This window comes from Microchirus variegatus (assembly GCF_963457635.1).
Source record: "Microchirus variegatus genome assembly, chromosome: 5".
In the NCBI taxonomy this organism is placed as follows: Eukaryota; Metazoa; Chordata; class Actinopteri; order Pleuronectiformes; family Soleidae; genus Microchirus; species Microchirus variegatus.
In genome coordinates, this window is record NC_139806.1 from 37,390,046 (window position 1) to 37,408,957 (window position 18,912).

General features: G+C 41.0%; 1 protein-coding gene across 2 annotated transcripts; it reads right to left on the bottom strand.

The window, feature by feature from the left end:
• Positions 1 to 1,788: 1,788 nt before the first annotated feature.
• ints6 (integrator complex subunit 6) lies at positions 1,789 to 16,743 on the bottom strand (the record flags this gene model as incomplete). Of its 2 annotated transcripts, none has more annotated exons than XM_083890087.1 (18): positions 1,789 to 1,882; positions 1,995 to 2,088; positions 2,229 to 2,609; positions 3,605 to 3,791; positions 3,895 to 4,037; positions 4,148 to 4,274; positions 4,704 to 4,919; positions 5,336 to 5,446; positions 5,526 to 5,620; positions 5,735 to 5,867; positions 6,993 to 7,145; positions 7,650 to 7,801; positions 8,049 to 8,174; positions 10,810 to 10,993; positions 12,417 to 12,506; positions 15,695 to 15,844; positions 16,433 to 16,510; positions 16,633 to 16,743. In XM_083890087.1, the coding sequence occupies 18 exons, from the start codon at positions 16,741 to 16,743 to the stop codon at positions 1,789 to 1,791; spliced, it is 2,625 nt and encodes an 874-aa protein (XP_083746213.1). The 2 variants fall into 2 exon arrangements, with proteins under 2 accessions (XP_083746213.1, XP_083746212.1); XM_083890086.1 differs by having other exon boundaries at positions 1,995 to 2,145.
• Between the last annotated feature and the right edge of the window lie 2,169 nt (positions 16,744 to 18,912).

Below are 18,912 nucleotides of genomic sequence, written 5' to 3' on the forward strand. Positions count from 1 at the left end.
CTGCCGACACATTGCACCCTATTTCACCACTGGTATTTATTTTCTGGACCAACAGGACAGTCCACAGACAGGAAGAGGGACACTATTTTTGTACATGCACCTGTAAATAAAATTTTAATACATGTTTTTACATTTTGATTGTTCAGATCCTTTCTTCCATTAAGGAAAAAGAAGAAATCTTTCCAGTGAAGAAGAACACACAGACTCACATGTATACAGAACACTTTATTTACATGGCCCTTCACAGTGTAAAATAGAAACTTTATTCATGGAAATACTTACAAAAAGGCCATTTTACGTTGAACATTCTCTTTAAATAGTACTCTAAGGTTATTTACATCTTTACAGTGTATTCAAAATACTCTTTTGGTAGCGGCCTCTTCACAAACAAAGACAAGTATGGCAGATTTTGGTCCCTGTCCAAGGAGGGAGGGAACGGAAGAGGGTCGCCCCCTGAATCAGAAATCAACTCTCCACTCCCAGACCTCAATCCAGATTATTTGTGTATATTTGAGAACATTGAAAAAGGCTGACCACGAAATACGAGGAAAACAAATCTGAAACAAAAAGATCGTTTTTTTTCCTTTTTAAAATGACATTAAATAAGCATTCTCAGATGGACACAAGTGCATTCATGTTTAAGTGACAAGGAGTTGGTTTGAGATTCATGGGGGTGGGGTGTTATTTGGCAGCGACCAGCACATTGGGACAAGCTGGCATCTGAGACCTCTGTTCATCAGCACTCCAGGGGACAACAGTTGGTGTTGCACATAAGATGATTCATGTTAAAACAAGACAGAAACGGTGAGCAATAACTTCAGCTCCAATGTTATTGGTGTGTGAGATGCATTAGTATCAGGTTCTGAGGTTTTTGTCAACGATGCATTATTCACAATTATTTTATTTTTTGGTATCCTTTCTTTTTTTTTTTTTAAGTTCACTGCGCATAAATGAAAGGAGTGGTTACATTTTTCAAATTAGTCATTCTCAAATCACTACTATGCAATATAAAACCATTTTTCTGGTCGGTAAACCACAAGTTGACAAAATTAAGATCGGATCGTTGGGTGAATTTTAAGAGTGCAGTAGTGGAGTGCTTCATTCGATGGAGTGCAGAAAGTTCAATTTCTTTTAAACACAGAATAATAAACGCTCATCCTTCCACAAAAAAAACAAAACACCAAAAATGAACCTACGTGAAACCAGAAACAAACATTACGAAAAGAGACGAGGAGACGAGCGTCTCCACGGGATCCCCTTCGACCAACGCTCACACGACCACACGCACACAGCGCCAACCCTTTCTCACATTGTCAGCCTGTAACATCATCCCAGAGAAAATGTGACTGGACATCACATCCAGATGCAGGCTGCCATCTGTTGGTCCTACTCCACCTCCCCATTTGGAGAATTATTTAATGTCATTTGTTTAAAAACAAAAAAAAAAATCAAGACCGTTAAATTAGATGTGGAGACACCAGATGACAGGTTCTCCACACGGAAAGCAACCAAGCCCAAATGTTCTACAGGCCAGCAATAATCTTATTGCTTTGGCAAAGGATTCACCTTTAGCAACAAAGTGATTTCTGACAATGCCCTTACATCATTTAGTCATCACTGCTTTCCAATATAACAGGACTGCGACTGAGATGTAAACATTGAGTAGCTGGATGCCGTCTCCTCTCGTCTCTGCATGGGCCCCGAAAACCATGGAGGGCGTCGGGTTGAAGAGTGTGGAGGGTTTGTGGGGTTTGTTATCAGTAAGTTCAGTGGTCGACCGAGACCGCCTCAAAGTGGATCCATGTGATTCATGTTATTGGATCTGTTGTGGATCTCTTCGAGGAAGTTTTCCAGCTGCTCAATGAGAACACGCTTCTTGAACCTTTGCACAGGAGAAAAAAAGGGAATAATGAATTTTCTCAATTAGAAACTCAACATTTCAGGTAATAACTGTATTTTATCTGTATGCGTGAGAGCAGGGTTGAACTCGTCACCTGGCTGCCTCTTTGATGATGTTTTGGAGGAAGATGAGCCGAGTGTCTAGTGTTCCCTGTATCTGCTTCAGGAGGTGGAAGATCTTCTCATAGTCTGGAGCACAAAGAGAGAGAGAGAGTGAATGAGGACTAACACTTGACACTGGACGACCTTGATCAAACTCTACACCTTTACTCCTCAGATAACAATTGATAACCCGAGTGAAAAAGCCAGGTCAGGTTTATTCTACTCACGCCTGCCAGGTTTCCTGATCTCCTTGGTGATGAGTACCCTCAGCTCATTGTTGACCTTCGTCGTCTCACTGTGAATGTGCTTCTTCAGAGCTGAAGGTGACATGTATCGAGGGGGCTGGTCTTCCAGCAGCACCACGTCCAGTCCGTCCTCACTGCCCAGCGGCAGCTCGTCCACATGTGGTCGTTCATCGTCCTCATCGTCTTCATCGTCCCCGTGCTCGAGATCCTGAGGATCCGCGTCTGTGTGGTTCTCTTCATGGTTGGCCGGCCCCGAGGGACTCTCCGTCTCCGAGTCCGAGCCACTGTCTGAGCTATAGTGGTTCTGGTTCAGGTGGTTGATGATCATATCTGGTTCAGGTGCTCCTTCATTCATGTCCGTATCTATGTGGTCGGATTTAAAAGACAGTCAAATTAGTTTCTTCTGTTTGTTTGTTTGTTTGTTTGATGATACTCTAATCCAGGTTTCCAAAAATATTAAAAGTGGACATTTGCTTAAATGAAAACACCAAAGTGCATCATTACAGTTCATTAAAGCCACATTTCCACCAAGCAGTACAGCCCAGTTCAGTATGTTATACAATTATTTGCACGTTGGTTGTCAAAATTTGATAAGACCAAAATGAGGGAGAATTGGTGCCATCTAATGGTTAGACTCTTTCACAAGCCTCTCCACTCTTTCTTCTTTATTAGTTGATGCATCAGGTTTATGTGGGCGGAGCCATTCACCATCCATTTGTGTAGTAAGCCTCCATTTTAAAATGCGAGATCTACTCGGGCTGCTGCAGAAACATGTCGGCTCAAGATGGCAGCGTCCATAAACAAAGGCCCCGAAGTAAAGTACATATTAATGGCTTAGTCTAAAGCTACCAAGAACAATTTACACTTAAACAAACACACGTATGGGAGCTATGTTGGTCACTGCATCTTTGAGGTAGCACAGTGGTCTGGCACCTCAAGGGTGGAGGTCGACACATTGCAGTCTGTTGATTGGTTGACAAGGATCTGTGACTTCCGGGGCAACGGAATGGGGAAAAACTCAAACAAGGAAGAGAGAAAGTCAGGGAAGTGTGTGTTTCTTTTTTTAACAAACGATGTCAACACACACACGGTTTAATTCACTGTGACTCGTTTGTCTTCTTTGTCAAATTTATTGGCGGGCTACAGTGCGTTGCTCTGGCATGATGTCATGTTATTTCCATGGCTGCAAAGCTATTAAAACCCCAACCTGCAAACCCTGCGGTGGAAACACAAGACAAACCATACCATGGTGTGTGGAAATGTACTGCACTGCTTAGTGGAGATGCAGCTTAGTTCAGAAAAGTCTAAAATGTTATTCTAAAAAAGTCTAAAATACAATCAAAGAATACAAATCTCACCCCCTGTGGATCGAGGGCTGGCCGGTGGCGTCACTGGAGGCGTGTAAGCCCTGCCCAGACGTAGCAGAGGCGACATGCAGCGGCGTCTCTTGGGACCTCCACCCTGCATGTTGTTATTGTCTCCCGGTCTTTTGCCCTTGTTCTGAGGACCGGTGACAAACTCATCCGCCTCGTCGATCATCATGCCCTGAAAGAAAAAAAAAAGGGGTAAGACGGGTTAATGGCTAGAATTCTTCAGTAATTTTCATGTGGCTCTCGAGGTTCAGTTGATGTTCATCAGTGGAATTAACCTTCTTGTCCAGTTTGAAGGGATTGCCGAACGTGTGCAGGCGTTTGGGCTGTTCGGGGTCTGCGTCTCGAAGAGGCTGAGGAGCAGCTTTGAGGAAGTCCTGGTAGTTACCCATTTGGGCGATTGGCACGCTGTGGAGCTGGTCTGGAGAGGAGACAGGGAAATTGATGAAATATGGAGGGGGAAATCTACACTTTTTGAGGAGCACTTCATCTGAAAATCCTGAAAGTCAGTGGTTCAAGTTTGTGAATTACCCGAGTCTTGTCCTCTGAGATTACAGACGCCAGTGTTGAGCAGATTTCTCCTCATTCGGCTCAGCTGGTCCAGTAAGTGGCTGCGAGGGATGTCGTAGGGATTCCTAAAGCTCTGAGGTTTGAAGCCCTGATTCACGACACAAGACAGAGGGGCATTGTAAAGGGAGGGATGTGAATTTTAATTTAACATCCCATCCAGTGGAGAAAGATGGCCGTTTCTGGTGAAATATTGTCAAATAAAGTGGATACACAGTGGATGCAGCCCTTAAGTGACAACAATCTTAAATATGTCACAGCTCTCAAGCACTTTAACAGACCAACATAAAACATTTCAATAGAAAGCTCAGGAGGATTGTTAGAGGTAAAGCCAGGGAAGAAGTGAAGGTCTGAGCAGAATTTAATGAGAAACAGTTAGACTCGGAGAAAGGATTGTCCTTAAGTTGAAAACAAAAAAACACAACTATCAAAGAAAGAGCAGCTAAGTAAAAGTAAAAGGCAGATGAAATGTTTGTAATCATGACTGAACAGCACTTTCTTAATGAAGAGGTTAGGTCACCTTGTTGAGTAGTGCCAGATGAAAGCCTTGAAACTCTTTGGTGTTGAGCTCCAGGGGCAGAGTCAGCCCTTCTCCTGTGAGACTCTGCAGCTGCTGGATGAAGTTCCGACGCTGGGCCAGAGATAAACCTCCACCCCGCCAACGCACCTTGATGCCTGCCTCCGGCGCTGGCTTTTTACCAATCGAGCCGATCAAGCGGTCATACTCGATTTTGGTCTGAAACATAATATAATAATGGAAAATAGATGTGTCTGGGTATGCAGCAGAATACATCAGAAGAGTCTAACTTCTTCACTTATGATGAAACCCATAAACACTTTGAATAATGAACTCTCAATAGGGAGATGACAGCAGTGTTCAGTTATTGGTGTTTATTCCATAACTGGAAATCAAGCGCACCCCCCTGTGCATGGCTGCTGTGATAAAAAGGTCATTTGAAATAGCTAAAAAATATACTACTCATGGCTTGGTTGATAAATTCAGAAAAGTATGACAACCATTCCCAAATAATAATTACTGCAACTGATGATCAGAATGTTGTGTTTCTCAATTGTGCAAATGTGAACAGTGTTATAATTTTTTTTAGTGTGTGCGTATCTTTGTGTGTCTGAACAAAAAGGTTAACAACAAACCTGCTGACTGAGCTTCTTCAAATAGGAGACTACGCTGTAGCTCAGGCCGTATTCCATGTTGTCGGCCAGCAGGTTCGGCGCTCCCATTATTCTCAGGGCTTTTCTTAAAGACTGTGGAAAGAAAACAGCATTAAAGCCAGTGTGGTATTTTTATTTTTATGAACTGAAGAGTATTGCGAAACCCACTGACCCCGATATAATATGGAGGCATGGTCTTCAGGTAGTTCTCAAAGGACTGCCGCCATTTCAGGGTCGGCTTGAACTTGTGCACTTTGATCAAGTCGTCTGTAAAAGGTGGAAGGGGGAAAAAAATAAATAAAAAATCGACAAATAACATTAGTTGAAATGGCACAGGGACACATACTGAAAATGGAGACAGAATAAATCCCTCAGTCTTACCTAAAAGTGGCAGCAGCACAGGGTAGTTGTAGGGCATCACAAACAAGTTAACACAGTTGAGAGCTGTGCTGGCCTTCAAGTAGCCAAAAGGTTGGCCCAGGTCACTGTACTTGGCACTGTTGCATACAAACACCTAAACAAAAAAAGAAAGAAAGCAGAGTAAATGCATGCAAAGAAAAAAACGATCAACAATGCTTTTGTTAGCTGGTCCTTTGACAATACGACTCTGACTGCACGTTACACAGTTAAGTCAACAGTGGGTGACACTTCAAACTACAAGAAGTCTTCAAAGAAAAAAGCAAATGTTTTGATCTTGATATTTTTAAGTAGAACAAAGCCTGTGCCGATTAAACATATTTACATGCTATAACAATAAAAACATTATTAATAATAATAATAATAATAATAATAATAATAATAATAATATGGGGGATGTGTGGACATCCTTGTTTTTAAACTGCAGGTATGGAGGGCACACAAAACACTTTCAATGACCAACAGAGACAAGAAAACAACATTGTTGAACGGCTTCATGCTTCCAAGCTTTTATCTTAATCATGAGCAAACCTGCTGAAAGGTCTGGAGGTGGCAGCAGAGGAAAGAATCTGATGCCTAATAAAAATGGGCTTATTCTTTATACACTGAGCGTCAGACAATTTATAAATGTCAGGTCTGCACTTTGAGATCTGGTTCGACTCTTTACAACCTCACCTGCTCTTAAACAATGTTAGATAATTAAGCAGACTGACTGTTAGTATTCACCTCATTGTAAGACGGCATAAGGACATTTGATCATTTAATGTGGATTTGTGCAGTTTGATTATGACGACCTGTTATTGATCACAGAAGCGTTTATCTGAGAACTTTTGAATGTCTCCACAAAAAGAGACTGGCATCCAAAACATGTAATGTGAATTAGCTGAGATGACAAAAGTGGCACATGTTGGCAGGAATATAGAGTTCTTTTTAAATGAATATGTCCAGGTTACAGGTGTGTCAATCAAAAAGCTTTGAAAGGACTATGTCAAAGAAGTCTCACGCACATGATCACTGACAGCAGCACTGACAGAATGGAACAATGGAACAATGTCTGGGTTGTTGATAAAAGCACCGTTAAAGTGGCTACCGAATTAAATGACCCTGTATTCCTTTTGTCAATCCACAGAAAACGTGACTAAACCTTGAATAGTGAATATATTATTGTGTGTGTGTGTGTGTGTGTGTGTGTGTGTGTGTGTGCGCTCACACAGAGCCTTACCTGCCAGCAGGTGAGTGGGGACTTTCGCTCCAGAATGTACTGCGTTAGAGGCGAAGGCTCCAGCTCATATTTGTCAAAGGGCACCTTGTCTATCACCATGGGCTCAGCGTCCAGACAGGAGAAACGTACATGGGGGTGAGCTGAGCGGGGGGGCTGGGTGAGGGGGGGAGCAGGTAATATTATTGTACACATTACACATAATATTGTAATACAGTATATGTTATTACACTCTGAAAAAGCTAAAACGTGTAAGCATAAAACTTAACACACAAGTTTCTGTCGTTCACACATTTATTTTAATGCAAGAAATTCCCTTCAGGCATTTTATTAAGACTTCATAAAAAGGCTGGGACCGAGTTTAGTGCTGCCACATATTTATCTACATGTTCCAGCTTCAACTGGTGCCTATAATTTTATTTTATGACTCTTTTGCTTCACGTTTGACTTCATTATTATTCGAGGAACTGACTTTTTATATTGTTTGTCCATGTGAAAAAGCAAATATAATTTTAACCTGTTTTTTTTCCATTGCTTTATGCTAATTAGATATTTGAGACATTTGCGTGCCTCCATTCTTTGCAGCAATAAAGATCGTCAGTGAAATTTCACTGTGGCTCTGGGTGAAGAGAAACTTTTCTGATGATTCCCGTTTCTTACCAGCGTGGGGGAGTTCTGGTCAGGCCAGAAAGCCTCGGGGACGGGCCAGTGACCGATGGGCACACCAGTTTTAGGGTTGGGCCGTACGTAGATGAGTTTGTGACAGCTGTGCCACAGCTGTGGACCGGACTTCAGTGCTTCAGGTTGAGCGTCTGTACACAAACATTCAAGGGGTGGATTATTTTACAGGTTAAACCACTAACAGGAACTCATGTGAAACAAGAGACAGCACGTCAGTAGTTGTGATCGACAGAAACTGCGTCTAAAATGACATCCACCAGCTGTTTATGAATAACAGTAAGGCGAGAACAAAGAGGTTTATCAGTTTGTTATTATGCTTATCAGTCAAGAAAAAGAGTGTGTTATAATTTAAGGTAGACAAGCAGAGGTGACTCTTACCTTCCAGTGGAGGAGGGTCAGGCCCCGTCTTCTCAAAGTTTATCACTACTCCGCTTTGAATTTTCTGCACCAGCGACTCCAGACACTGATTCAGCATGCGCTGAGAGAAAACACTGTAGGAACGTCCTGCAACACAAGGATATGCACGTTTTAAGTAAAAACCCTGAAAATATGAATATATGAATATATGAATAGACTAGATGCAGTTTTCCCGGTACATTCTCACTGAATCTGTGTCATCATAACCCTTTAAAGGTTCACAAAGTTTTTTTTAAGGTGAACCAAACTGAGGCACCTTTGCTGATGAGTGTTAATCTGACATTCATTGTATTTATTTTAGTATCTCTAAGAGGAATATCTGACTCATTAACTGCAAAATCTAGATACAAATTGCTTTAAAAAAGTGTTTGGAAAATTCAAGCATTTGGATATTTATCTTGGTCATTATCTGATGTGTCTGAATTTAATTTCTAGCATTATTATTTACATAAATCAATGCCTTCTGTTGTTGCACGTTCTTCTCGAGAAGAGCTGAAGAACTGACGACTGTAAATCTAATCTCAAATTGGATATTTTACCATAACTTCTAACCAGATTCAAAATGGTGGCACTGGCAGCCAGTAGATATCAAAACAGTGTCATGTTGCAGGATGAATACACATGATACTTGTGCCCTTAGGTTCAAGTAAAACAACATAATGTAATGTGCTAATCTTTAAAGGTTTGTACAAATGTTCATACAAAAGGTGCATAAAATGCAGCTTTACAGTTCAGACCAAACAGTAATAATGCATCACTGCACTTTTCTCACTTTGATAATGTCCACAACGTCATACATGTAAACATGGGCAAAAAATGTATTAAATATTTTTTGGTACTATTTAAAATGTATAAACACTTTTTTGCACAGCTGTTCATCCCTGTTCCATCGTCTATAGTAGTCTTATTGTACTATATTTTGCATGTATATTTCTTATATGGTTTATTTTATATCCTAGCGTAGTGCAGTGCGGGAAAAATAAAGTCAAATCTAATAGGTCAAGTTCACACGAGACAAAAATACAACTGATTGGTCTAATTTAGCTTTTTGAACATTTGCTGCCGCCTACTTCACCTCTAGTGACCTTGTCGTGCACCCATTGACTCACTCATTTCAAAAAGCCGTGGCTTTGTGTCAGGTCTGCCATCAGCAGTAATGGACAGTTAGCATGTACTGCAGACTGACACCGACAATGACAATGGAACTGTGTCATGTTCTGCATTCAGCACCACAGACTGCTATACAGCGCTGATGCAGTATGCTGTTCTCTGTGTGTGTGTGTTAATCTTAACCTGCCGTTCAAATCATTCTAGTCTCTTCCTCTAGACAGCTGCTTCCATAACAGGCAGCATGAGGACTGGAGACAGGAGAGAGATAAAGGTCTGCTTATTTTTAAGTCGATGTTCTTTAAAACTGATAGTTAAGACAGCCAGGGTTGGCTCTTGACATTCACCTGGAGAACACTACAGATACAGAGACACCGACATGTCAGTGGGACAAAGACAGATCCAATCATGGACTAGGTAGAAAAGTCTTGGCTCAGTCATTTGCTGCTGAAGAGCACTTGAAGGCAGCACTTTTAACCTTTGCAGCACAGTCCCAGTAGAGCCCTTCTGTGGTTAAGACAACAGCATGGTGTGTTTGTACCGGGGTTGTTCAGCTCATTCTAGCAAACTTGAAAACACAAGTTACTCTGAATGTTGAGCAACAAGACAGAGCCCGAGACAAAGCTCCGGGCTGACTCTCAATGAAATGAACAAAGAACAGCTGCCAAGGCAATTTTCATCTCCATTGTCATTTTTTTCCTTAAAAGGAGGCTCATAATTCTCTTCCGTCTATGTATTGACATATCAGATGATTCATGCGTTTAACAAATAGTTGTTTTGATCTGGTGTTTTAAAAACTTGGAGCCTGTCTCAGCCTGTTCCACTGGCCTCTGTTACAGCCTGTGTTACTCCCAAGAGGAAGAGGTATAGAGCGTTTAGTCAAAATAAGATAATAATAGCATTAACGCTCAGTTGGCATATTAATATTCGGTACACCTAGCTGATTCTAAAGCAGTAAACTGCAACACTACTAGCAGTAGTATTCAAATACTCCTTCAGAAATGTGTTGTACTATATTATATTTTGCATTAATTACCCATACCACCATTGATGTAAAATGGAAACATGGTTTGTGTAAGGTAAAACATTGCAAATGTATTTATTACTTTATTATTAATTAATAAAGGCTACACAAACAGGCTTTTAAATCTTAATACAGTACACAGACGAAATGATTGGATATTCTTAATAATTTGACAAACACTATTTGAAAACATACAGGCTACAAGACGGATCTAGTCTACAGCCAATTCATTGAGTCGAGTAAGCCTTGATATATTTTTTATGCCTTAACTCCAAATGTTATCACCATCATTTGGTGACTTTAAATTGCACTTAAACAGAGACAATATGCTGACAGATGCAGCCCCAGAAGAGGCTGAGTTAACTGACAAGTCTGGCATCAATAAACAACGGACTGTGATTCCCAAAAGAAGAACGGCTTCTACCAATAAACCGTCTTCTGCATGCAGACTCCATTCTCACAGACGACGTCGCACTAATGTTCCCGGCTACAAATGACCAGTAGACCAACCCTTTTTGAGGTGTTGTTTTACATGGTACACACAAAAGAAAACACATCAGACATAATCCAAATCGCCAGCTGTTCGCCTACCTCCAGTGACCTCACACATGGGAGTGATTGGAGAATCGTCGGATGGGACGCCTCCAAGAGGTTCGGGCTCCACTGAGGAGTTGCCAGGAATCCGAAGCACCAGAGCAAACAGACGCTGGTCCCAGCGGAAGGGCTCCTTGGTCAGCTCACTACCCGGTAGAGGGGTGGTCAGAGGCAGGTGGAGCTGGACAGTGGAGGAGACGATGACAGAGTCAGTAACAGAGGAAAGGAAGCATAGATAATAGTGGTGATTGCAAAGTATGTCAATATACATATACACTGAAAGACAACATTATTCCCAAGGTAGATTTTGCCTCAACATTTCTGGTTGCTGTAGGTGATTGCAAATTGCAAAATTGTGACATAAAGCACAAACATTAGACACTAGTTTGCCGTGTAAACACAAAGTACTCTCAAAAGGTCTGTAATTAAGAAACTACCAAAACTGCTTTAAGACATTTATGTGGACACCCACTGCAAAATTAACATTTCAGGATTTTCTCCATCTTCCACATGTTTCAGGCCAGATGTCTAAATACAACCAGATGAGCCACAAGTCAAGTCAACTTTCCCAAGTCCACGTCACTTGCTCGGTAACAAATACACACCTAGAAATCATCACAGGAGCCATAAATTAGACTGTAGCGGAAGATTGAGGTCTACTGGCTACGTGGCTAAACGGGGTTCTCTCCATTTCACTTGCAAGAGCTTCGGGAATATTTAGTGTGGACGGTAGACGCAGAGGAGACGACAACTTTAAGAGCAGAAATTAATAATTTACCGGAGAGTGAGTTACTGAGTCGTCAAGGGGACGCTTTTAATCCGACTGATACAATGACTGATACAAATCATTGTAGCTGCAGCCCTTCGAAGGCGCACAACACCATCGACCACAGTAGAAGCTATAACGAATCAGCCATTGACAAAAAAGGAGGCACCGCGGATAATCAATGTATCTGTAAAAAGTTGATAAAACGATCCAGAAACGCAACAGAAAATTTTGGATGGTCAAATATCACTGATCGGGATGAGTGATGTCTCATGGTTTTAGTGTTCAAGGGAAAGGGAAAATTACAGATAGGCTTTTTGAAAAGCTATTTGTGGACTAACTAAAAATTGAGGGAGTAAAGGATTTGTATAACAACTTTGAGCGAAGAAAAGACTTTTAGTCTGTGACGAGTTTTACACTGAACTGCAACAGTAATAGAATAAGTGTAAAGACACGCTCAAACAACCTTTCTAAAATGTTATTGATGACTATATTGATTTATCAGTTAATCAAGAAAATAACAACACATTGGTTTGTTTGCAGGTCAAATCCTGGTGTGACGTGACCAGCATTATAGTAGACGAGAAGAGATGTTTGACTAAGTGGCAGCTTATAGTATATTATAGAGAGGTGAGATATGCTGCTGTGGGACTGCTTCACATAGTCACGGGATTGTTCTAATAATAATGTAACTTCATATTAGCAGATAAGTGTTTGATGCTTGTGTTAAATTGAACATTGTGTTATCACACGGGCTCATGAGTTGTCATCCAACCACACAGGAGTCGCCACTCCCGATTGGCTGGGACCTCTCAGCTCAGTGGACATGTTGGCTGACCTCGTCTTGGACTCCGCTGCTGCCCGTCAATTTGTTGCCGTCGGTGATAGCGATAATAATGGCAGGTTCAAGAAAAAAGGGATTCCTTCCCTGCAAAGAAAGAAGAGTACAGCGTTAAGTACAGTATACACATCTGAACTATACATTCACTGCATCACCCAGAGCGTGTCACCCAAAGTATCTGTATGAAAACTCAGCATTTCTCACTGTTAAAATGAAAGTGGAGCAGCGACACATTCATCTTTATACACCAGTGCTGTGGGATCTTCCATAGCGACCACAGAAAAAGTTCACCTTAAACACGGCCTGACGTGTCCTGTCAGGAAACAGTCAGCACGCTGGCCCTCACTGCAGGGTCCTGCAGACTTCATAAAGGCCGTCCTGTTCCGACAGCAGTGCAGTTATTTAAGGATGCAGACCAACTCAGTTTCAACTGTACCTGTAGGCTGCGGTTTCTGCTGAACGAAGAATTTGTCCAGTTTCAGAAACAACAAAGTAAAAAGCAGGATACTACCAACATCCATAGGGCTGAAGGTATCCATGACAACCCGAACCCTCTCTTTTCTCAATTCCCCAAAACCCCTTTATGATAACAGGCACTTGCATAGCATGCTGATAAGTAGGAAATGTGGCCACCTTGGCAGATGATGGGCGATGTTTTCATCCATGTCACATCAGCTTTTACTGTTGCTGTGCAATTAGTGCTGGTCATAAGAGCCATTTCCATTTGAGTAGGGGACATGATATCACCCTACACTGACAGCATGAGCCATCTCTGCTATTGCAATGATGTACACAGCAGAACCATCATGTAAAGAGTCGGAATAATGAACTGAGCATTTGCTCATTCTGAAAATTTTCTAAATCTATTTTAAGAATTGATTCATCTTTGAACTGAAATCTTATCAGGTGGCACAGAAAAAAAACTTTAGATTTAAGTGTGAATTGACCATTTGATGACAGACTTTAAAAAGCTAAAGATGATGAATTTACAAGAGCCATTAAAAATCATCAGTACACCGATTACACATGGAAATACTTATTAACTGCAGGGTGACAGGGTGTCACAGTGCTTCACTACAGTCATGTCCTTCTGAAGCAGCACTGCAGGATCTCCGTTCTGCCAATAGTGTGATGAACATCCATTAGAGCCTTGTTTATCACCCCCTGCTGACATGTTAACTAAGGGCCAAACATCACCTGTCATATCATTTCCTCGCTCTCATCCTTTTCTGTCCTCTCTATTCCTGCTCTCTTAATGAAACTGTGATCAGTGTCAGGATAACGTGCCGGGGTCTCCTCCCGTACGTCCTCTATAGCCCTCTTCATCTCCCGCGGGAGAGCCGTCTCAGATGCCTGGCAACCTGGAGGACTCTTTGTTACCGTCGAGAGAATCACTCCTGGGCGATATTAACCCACCCGCAGGGAACGAGCACAAGACAAAAATGGTTCTTCCCCTTTGTCTCGTTCCTCCCCGGTTCCCTGCCACGCACATCATTTAACACTTTCAGCACTTAAATAGGAGGATGAAAAATCAAAGTCGACTTGTAAATGTAAATTAAATTGGAAATACAAGTGGACAATGTTAAGATGTTATACAGGGATTGCAAATGCAGTGCCAGTGAAACATAAGCTTCTGTGTGGCTTTGATTTACAGCTGCTGAAGCTAATGGGATTGAAAAATATATGCAAGTGCGTGTAGATATCAGAGCATTGGTGAAACATGCTCGGAGAAAAGAAGTGCACTTCAAAAATGTGTAGCCTGACTGCTCTTCCTCCACATAACTTGAAGAGGCACTCCTTCTGATAATTTTGTCCAAGGTCAGGGGAAAGTAGGTTCATCACTAACACTATCTGCACACAATGGCCCATTTTAATCACACACGATACACGCATTATTATGCATGTTGTATGTACTGTATGCATTACCCTGGATGGTAGGGATCTTCCATTTTTTTTACTCAGGAAAGCTTAGCTAAACATTCATGATTGCTCCCATCCTTAGTCCACAATGGTAAACAAGACATCCAGATATCCACAGTATATCAAGTACAAGTGTGCCGACATTAATAATGACTATTCCGTCTCCCTCACAGAATTTTGCAACACATTTTCAATGTCAATGCCTACGAAATCAAGGTCGAGCCTCTCTGGTTATTATGCGTCACTATGAAGAGTGATAGGCCATCTTGTGTTGCAGATATGTCATGAGAGGCTCCATGGGAGTCTAAAAACTGTCAGCACAAAATAGCTTTTTATTACACCCCTTTCACACAGCTTAATGTTCAACAACTAGCTTTCAAAACTAAATACAGCTCAAGTTGCCGCTGTTCAGCTGGAGTTGAGACTGCTGCTTGAAATTCACAAACCAAAAAGGAGGTGTGCAATATAAGGATAATAACAACAATTAAGGCTGGTTCTTAACTTAAAGTTGTGTTATCAGTCCTAAACTGTGAAGCTTTTCCTTGAATACATGCCAATTGTATTCAACAATCCATGTTTTCCCAGTCACAGCACTTCGCATTGTAAAATTGTCCAGTAAAACGTACAACTATCCGCTGACAGTCCAGAAACTACACTAAGTGGTGTTAATGTTATTATTATTTTTTATTATAATAATACGTCCTATGTCCAATAAAGTTAGAATGTTTAGTTACCATTTAACCTCTTAGGAAGATGTGCCAATTCAATTTCACATCATCCAAATTCATGTTCATGAACGTAGAATAATGCAAAATAACGCAATAAAATAGCCAAACTATTACGTTGATTAATTTCCCCTGTACAATTTGAATAGTGAACATTACAACTCCAACAATAAAGTAGAACTTAAGACAAATATGTTGCATTAGATTATGCTGAGAGTACCAATAAAATATCAACTTAAATGTGCACACAATCTGATGAACAGATTATCTCATCAGATTCTAAACGCACGGTGCGTTTCTTTTTGCTTTTGCAAATGAACACTAATGTACAGCTTTTAAAACATCCAGGATTCAAAAGCATAAACAAAAGGAGTCAACTCAGTGACAAAATGGATCACAGTTACTGACAATAAGTTTTTCCTTCTTTTTTTTTTAAACTTGTTGCTGTTATGTTTGTGTCTTGAGCACATGACTGAAAGTGTGTGGGGTCACAGTATGCAGGGGATTGATGCTTGTAAGACTGTGGATCGGGGTAAGGGAGCGAGTTGGGCTCTGTGGGGGTATACAGCACCATGTCATAGCACTTTCTACATCTGATTTCCTGTCTGGTCCTCTTCAGGAGCTACATACCTGTCCATAGTTGTCTATCCCAGTCACTAATCTATTGAGATTGAGTAAATCAAAAGCAGTCCTCAAGGAATGGCCAATAGTTGTGAGTCCGGTTGCTTGGAGGTTCCGTAGCTCTGTCATGAACGTGGCATGGCTCTCTTTCCATCCAGCCTTTAAAAAAAAAACACACACAAAACATAAACATAACACCATGTTATTAAACTACACACCACTGCCCAGCTGTGAACACTGAGCAACTTCAATGGTTAACTTGACTGAGTTTATTGAAATACTGAAGTGATAAACATTTGTATAGGTCGACTTCTCTCTCTCTCTCAAGCCAGTAATGTGACAGCACAACAGCCAAGTCCTGATCTGTTTCTACAGGCTAATGGAACAAAGCTAGGCTCATATGCTAAAAAAGACGCACAAAGTCATGTCGTCCGGTGTCTAAAGTGGCAAATTGGTCCAAACGATTAAAGTATGATAGTGTGTCACCCACTCTCTCCCTCCTCCACCTCCTCCTCCTCCTCCTCACCCCTCCCAAAAAGATATCACCTCGCTGTATAAATAACACCCAGAGTTCCTTGCTGCTCACATTGAAACAAAATGTCGGCCATGTTTAAAAAGGGGTATGAAAGCTCCTGCTGAAGATTTTTCTCAACACAATTGATGTAGTGATCACAACGTGTTGGAGCGATGGAAGGACAGTCTATCTGCGCATTATAAAGCTGGACATGACCCGAAAACAAACTCTACCTTTATCCCGAAGGGGACGTCGTCAAAATTTACCAACATATACCGGTCCCCTCGGCTCGCCGGATCTCTCCCTCTGAGCTGTGGAAATAGTAGAGAATTATTTACGGTTATCGAGAGATCAGGTTTGACAGGCGAGCTTTGCAACAGCACAATGATGATCTGGGATCTCCCAGTACAAGTGTGTCCCGTGGTTACAGTACCTTCATAAAAGTCTCAACAGCGCCTTTTGCTATGTCCAGATAGGTAGTGCCCAGATGGGTGCGCTGGTTCATTGAAGCGGACGTGTCTATCAGAAAAAGTAAAACGGGCATTGTGATGGTAATGACACGTTCTGCATGGACTTAGTGTCAGTAAAACCGGCCAAAACGCAAAAAAAATCTTTTGTTCTCCTGCCGCCTCTATCACCTCTCAGCTAGCTAGCTAGCTGGCTAACTGTCTCTCACACATTCTTTCAAAAAAAGTGTAAGAATAGTGAGTGTAAAAGCCCTTTCCGGGCAAACTAAGCTAAAAACCTCAAACCCTATGGGCAGGTTATTGGTTCACGAGGGATTTTGATAATTTTTACAATATTTTGCAAATATTTCTAAGTTTCATAGTAACAAAGTTCCCTCTCACAGTGAGTCCCTGCTTCTCCCTACACTGAATGCGCTGTGGCTTGTCCACTGGTTTTAACCTAAGCTCGGCGCTTGACACCGCCCCCCAAGCGGTCTTTTACTCTCACGTGGACGGATGCTCGCTTCTAATTGGCTCTTAGGAGGCGCTCATTACCATATCCAAATAAGGCTAAAGCCGAGCGTCTAATGCGCATGCGCGCTTGTCCGAGAGGCAGGAATGCAAAGAAATATTCCTAGATGCATTCTGTGTTGAAGAATACAACATATGCGATAACGCACTCCTTTTCAAAGCATTACTCCGGATATTCGAGTGCATACTGTCTACCGGTGAGCTGATTACATAATCAACTCTTACTTCATCATATGCACGGGCGTGGGCTACTGTGATAGACAACACTTGAAGACTATGGATCAAAGGCAAAAACAAAGACATCGAAACAAAACTATAAACAGGCACTGGCACTTTTTTAATGACCAAATAAAGCCTGTCTTTCTGCATAATGATGTGAAGGAGAACAGGTTCCACTGTACAGTCCCTACTAGGGATTGACATGCGCGCACCCGCACATACACACCCTGCATCTCGATGTTTTGTTATTTCCCATTGTTGAACCGAGCTACGTACTTAAATATAAAGAATATAAACCTATTATTGTAACAAGATATTTAATATTTAAAATGTATTTAAAAAATATTGAGCAGGGACTCAGCGTTTCTTCTAATTTCTTTAAATAAAGTGCACTAATGTGAAATAAATATAATTCAACCGACACACTATCAGTTCATCTCCAACGACACCACATCCTGACAGATTTGGATATTAAATGCCTGCAACAAGACGCTCAACCAGACGTGCACATCTGTGTAATGCAATTTACAAAATGTTGCTCCTTTATATCATCACTTCCGCAAAATAAAAAGGAACCATCCGGCTGCTGGTGATAGGAAAGAGGGGGGAAGGTCGACTCGACTGCGTCTTGTTTGACAAGAGTTCTCTGGCAAGGCACACACAACAGTTCATTTTCCGGTCTAAAACTGACACGTTTTTCAGAATAAAATGAATGTGCAGCAGTTGTAGACTTGTTTACATTCACAGTATAAACCGTCTGATGGGTGCAGCAGTGTTTTGACCATACATTCAAAGTCATTTATTTTCTTGAGTTATCAATTATTTGGTTTGTGCACAAATATCTGTTCAGTTAGGTTAGGGCTAGTATCAGCATTTCTATTTGTGGTACAAGAGCAATATACTGCTAATACTTTTAACTAATTACTTATTGTAAACATGAAGTAGTGGAAGTGTCATATTGTTGTGTTTGTTGATGTTGGCTCACAACACCTTCATAAATAATACTGTAATATGACTGCAATAGTATTCATTCATCATTTCACAATAACACATTACTTTGATCAAACATTTGCCAAAAATAGCACAAGGGCTCTCAAAGTGGTTTTATTATGAAAGTATTGTTTGGAAACAGTGGCTTTGTGTTGTCTAAAGGGACTTTACTACTATGAAAGCCCATCTACTTTTACTATGTGACTATTAGTAAAGTTAGCAAAAATAACCATGAATACTCTTCAGGTTATTTACCTTCAACATAAAAGCACTGGAAACTAAAGTTGTGTATTGATTACACTAAATACAATAAGTACCAGATTTAATGGTTACCTGGTTTTGTCAGTTCTCTGTGGCAGTAAACTGATTATCTTTGCCCTGTGAATTGTGTTTTTAAGGAACAAAGAAGACTTTTGGTCCTACTTTAATATTCTCCATATTACTTTTTTTAATGAATTAAAATGAAGTCTAATTATCATGTAATAAAAACATCCCCACATTACTGATAAATACATTTCTGATGTTTA